Source organism: Ciona intestinalis, unplaced genomic scaffold (assembly GCF_000224145.3).
Source record: "Ciona intestinalis unplaced genomic scaffold, KH HT000109.2, whole genome shotgun sequence".
In the NCBI taxonomy this organism is placed as follows: Eukaryota; Metazoa; Chordata; class Ascidiacea; order Phlebobranchia; family Cionidae; genus Ciona; species Ciona intestinalis.
This window is the reverse complement of record NW_004190431.2, coordinates 45810-49793: the sequence shown is the minus strand read 5'-3', so window position 1 is coordinate 49793 and position 3984 is coordinate 45810. Positions and strand designations below refer to the sequence as shown.

Here is a 3984-nt window from a genome sequence, read left to right as displayed (position 1 = left end):
GGTGTATATATGGTTAAGCATTGAAGGGGTTGGTTTATATATAGCCACCTGCATCGATAATTCCCTGCGATAAAATAGCTCCAAACTTTGACATGACGTCCTCGTGTTTGTCGTTTATCACTTTCTTGTACAATTCCTTGTATTGTTTAACCTGTGTTAAAATATGTTAGAAACTAACCGGGCAACTTACACAAGTTACCTTGGGACAAGTAGTATCAGTATGTTGGATTAATATCATGGACGAAGAAATGAGCGCTCCTTGTCGGACGTAGTTGATTGAATCACTTGTGAGAGGTTCCAATAAATTTAAGGCGTCCTAGGGTTTAATATGATGTGACACAACACAATACACAGTAGCAAAACATATACAGACTAACAAAACAACCACTAACCTTATTTCCGCTACCAGCGCAAGCAATACCCAAAGCAACCGCCGCTCCATACCGAACATGAGGGTTGTAACTCTCCGATAGAAGCGAAACAACGCTCGGGCAATGGGCGGGCGTTCTAAACACAATGAATGTTAAACGCGCGTTGTATATAAGCGATCGTTCGCCCGCCACACAACGACCGACCCTGTGGCCTAATGGATAAGGCGTCAGCCTCCGGAGCTGAAGATTGTGGGTTCGAGTCCCATCAGGGTCGAAACTTTGGCGTCATTTTACAAATAGGTAATTTATTTTTCAATTTTACACGATTGTTGCATCAACTTGCGTGTTAAGACCAAGGATTTAAATCCCAGCGAAGAATTCGACGTTTTATGACGTAACACTATGTTTTATTAAAACATAAAACACTACGTTTTATGACGTCACAAGTTAAATATTTGATCTCGAAGATTCGACGCGAAAGAAATTGTTTCATTTGAAGTTAAAACAACATTTAGCGACGACATCGCTTTAAATATTAAGGCGAGAGAATTAGAGAAAAAGGCAAGGGTTGCCATCATAATGTATCGGTGGTTTAGTTTTGGGGACGCAAGGTTAGGTTGGGTTGAGTTATGAACGTTACGCAACGTTAAGTTGAGTTATGAACGTTACGCAAGGTTTTACAGCTGCAGACGATGGTGAGTCGGCCGATTAATTATAATCAAGTTATAATGATATATGTTACAGAGGCGATGGATTGGAGCGTACTGTTGTTGATCCCTCTCATTCTTATGGTCGCAACAGGCAATGTGTTGGTTATTATATCGGTATGGCTGGATCGGAGGCTGAGAAGTTCAACCAATTATTTCCTAACATCGCTAGCTGTCGCTGATTTATTGGTGGCTGTAGTTGTTATGCCGCCGAGTCTAGCAATGATAGTCAACAGTAAGTACGCAGCGATCAGTCAGCTATGAAATCCGGGTCTGTACAACTCAGTACCAACATTAACCGCTATATACACATTGTCGTCAAATAAGTTCCTTTTCCAGATTATGTTTGGCCTTTTCCCCCTCAATTATGTGGTGTATGGACAATGTTGGACGTTTTCTTCAGCACCGCATCAATATTGCACTTGTGTTTAATATCATTGGACCGTTATGTTGCATTATCTCGACCATTCAGCCACCGCAGAAGCGAATCGTCGCTGGTTGGTCGAATAAAGTTGGGGAGTTACGAGAAGCCACGCGTTACACGAAGTATAGGAATCCGTATCTTTATAGTTTGGGCCACAGCCTTCGGTAAATATGACATGAACATATTGTGCAGAAAGTAACTGTATATTTGTTCAGTTATTGCAGTTCCACTGCCTATATTGGGTGCAAGTGACCGTGACAACTTATTTATTGGTGATATGTGCGCGATAAACGTGCCCGAGTTCGCTGTGTTTGGATCACTAGTAGCCTTCCTCCTACCATTGGTTATAATGTTCGTAATGTACACGCTAACAATCCTCGCGCTTCGAAGGCAAGCCAAACTTATAACGAACGCTATGACACAAAGTAGCGACGAAACCATGAACCCGAACCATGGTAAATATTCATCGGTAAGAGAAGCTATCAACCAAATACAAACTCTGCTCGGGTTCGGCGTTGTAATTCAACCTGATGGCGTCAAACCAATGACATCACATGCAAGGTAAGTGACGTCACAATAAAATTCTTGTGGTAATTGTGACATCACACAGCAGCACTAAACGAATCTACCGAAGCAAAAATTCAACAAGACGATTATCTAGTTCGTTTAAACACCGAATAATGGCGAATATCAACAACGAACAACGCGCGTCTAAGGTAATTATGACAATACGTGGTTATGACGTCACAAGTACATATTTACAGGTGCTGGGTTTGATCTTCGTTTTGTTTTGTTTGTTTTGGAGTCCTTTCTTTATAACCAACGTAGTCAGCCATCTTTGCCAAACATGTAACCAACAACTAATGGGACAATGCATGAATTGGTGAGCTACATCATAATATACATAAATTCTTACGTCATAACCATCATTTATTACAGGTTTGTATGGGTTGGTTATGTTTCATCTGGCGTCAACCCGTGCGTATATACTTTGTTCAGTCGAAGGTTTCGGCAAACTTTCCTTAATATATTACGCGGTCGATGCTTACGTGTCAATCAACTGCAACGGGGTGGGTTAAGGTCGTCATGTGAAGCTACAGGGGGGAGTGTTAAGTCCGTACAAGAACCTACTATGACGTCACGAAACGTAAACAAAGTTTGGCGGACCGGAAGTTGAATGACGTCATCATAATATTAAAGACAGTGTCATATTGGGGAAATACCCATAGTGTACAATTGTTTGTATGAATCTTGATTGTGACGCAACATGTGAATAAAGTATCGGATCGAATATAACTAAGTTAGCAATGATTGTGGATATATCCCATTAGTGGGTCGGAATCATTATGTGAAGGTAAATAGGATTCTTACCTGAACAATATAAACCCAAGGCTTTCGACTGCTGCTCGCCGAACGTCGTTGTTTACGTCAGATACCTGTCAATCAAAAACACTTCATGCTCACTGTCGAGTTATAACATTGGTGTCTTTTTATACACCAGACACACATGTTGTATTCATACACTTCATGCTCACTGTCGAGTTATAACATGGGTGTCTTCTTATACACCAGACACACATGTTGTATTCATACACCTCATGCTCGCTGTCGAGTTATAACATGGGTGTCTTCTTATACACCAGACACACATGTTGTATTCATACACCTCATGCTCACTGTCGAGTTATAACATTGGTGTCTTCTTATACACCAGACACACATGTTGTATTCATACACCTCATGCTCACTGTCGAGTTATAACATTGGTGTCTTCTTATACACCAGACACACATGATGTATTCATACACCTCATGCTCACTGTCGAGTTATAACATGGGTGTCTTCTTATACACCAGACACACATGTTGTATTCATACACCTCATGCTCACTGTCGAGTTATAACATTGGTGTCTTTTTATACACCAGACACACATGTTGTATTCATACACTTCATGCTCACTGTCGAGTTATAACATGGGTGTCTTCTTATACACCAGACACACATGATGTATTCATACACCTCATGCTCACTGTCGAGTTATAACATGGGTGTCTTCTTATACACCAGACACACATGATGTATTCATACACCTCATGCTCACTGTCGAGTTATAACATGGGTGTCTTCTTATACACCAGACACACATGGTGTATTCATACACCTCATGCTCACTGTCGAGTTATAACATGGGTGTCTTCTTATACACAACACACATGGTGTATTCATACACCTCATGCTCGCTGTCAAGTTATAACATGGGTGTCTTCTTATACACCAGACACACATGATGTATTCATACACCTCATGCTCACTGTCAAGTTATAACATGGGTGTCTTTTTATAAACCAGGCACACATGGTGTATTCATACACCTCATGCTCACTGTCGAGTTATAACATGGGTGTCTTCTTATACACCAAACACACATGGTGTATTCATACACCTCATGCTCGCTGTCAAGTTATAACATGGGTGTCTTC

At 40.9% G+C, this 3984-nt stretch overlaps 2 protein-coding genes and 1 non-coding gene across 7 annotated transcripts in view; 2 read left to right on the top strand and 1 right to left on the bottom strand.

Moving 5' to 3' along the window:
• Positions 1 to 3984, bottom strand: part of LOC100178446 (26S proteasome non-ATPase regulatory subunit 1) — a gene marked incomplete in the record, with an annotated part of 9792 nt that overhangs the window by 3700 nt on the left and 2108 nt on the right. The window contains 4 exon segments of the mRNA XM_009863252.2: positions 49 to 151; positions 200 to 316; positions 393 to 507; positions 2874 to 2938. Coding sequence (XP_009861554.1) covers positions 49 to 151; positions 200 to 316; positions 393 to 507; positions 2874 to 2938 — 400 coding nt within the window.
• Positions 514 to 2793, top strand: LOC104266609 (5-hydroxytryptamine receptor 2C-like). 5 transcript variants are annotated; one of them, XM_026838748.1, is made up of 6 exons: positions 514 to 1066; positions 1116 to 1313; positions 1418 to 1666; positions 1718 to 2063; positions 2113 to 2385; positions 2442 to 2793. In XM_026838748.1, exons 1-6 carry the CDS (start codon positions 1030 to 1032, stop codon positions 2677 to 2679), a joined length of 1341 nt encoding a protein of 446 aa, XP_026694549.1. In that variant the 5' UTR covers positions 514 to 1029; the 3' UTR covers positions 2680 to 2793. The 5 variants fall into 5 exon arrangements, with proteins under 5 accessions (XP_026694549.1, XP_026694550.1, XP_018671404.1 ...); XM_026838749.1 differs by having other exon boundaries at positions 514 to 1313; positions 2116 to 2218; positions 2267 to 2385; XM_018815859.2 differs by having other exon boundaries at positions 514 to 1313; positions 2113 to 2218; positions 2267 to 2385.
• Positions 573 to 645, top strand: trnar-ccg. The gene has a single exon. It is a non-coding gene; the product is annotated as a tRNA-Arg (tRNA).

Bases quoted from the DNA above. Each gene is read 5' to 3' on its own strand.
- LOC104266609 (XM_026838746.1), top strand. From the start codon at position 1,064: ATGGTGAGTCGGCCGATTAATTATAATCAAGTTATAATGATATATGTT. The intron at 2,064-2,112 runs GTAAGTGACGTC...GACATCACACAG, and splicing joins CCAATGACATCACATGCAAG to CAGCACTAAACGAATCTACC. The intron at 2,386-2,441 runs GTGAGCTACATC...CATTTATTACAG, and splicing joins ATGGGACAATGCATGAATTG to GTTTGTATGGGTTGGTTATG.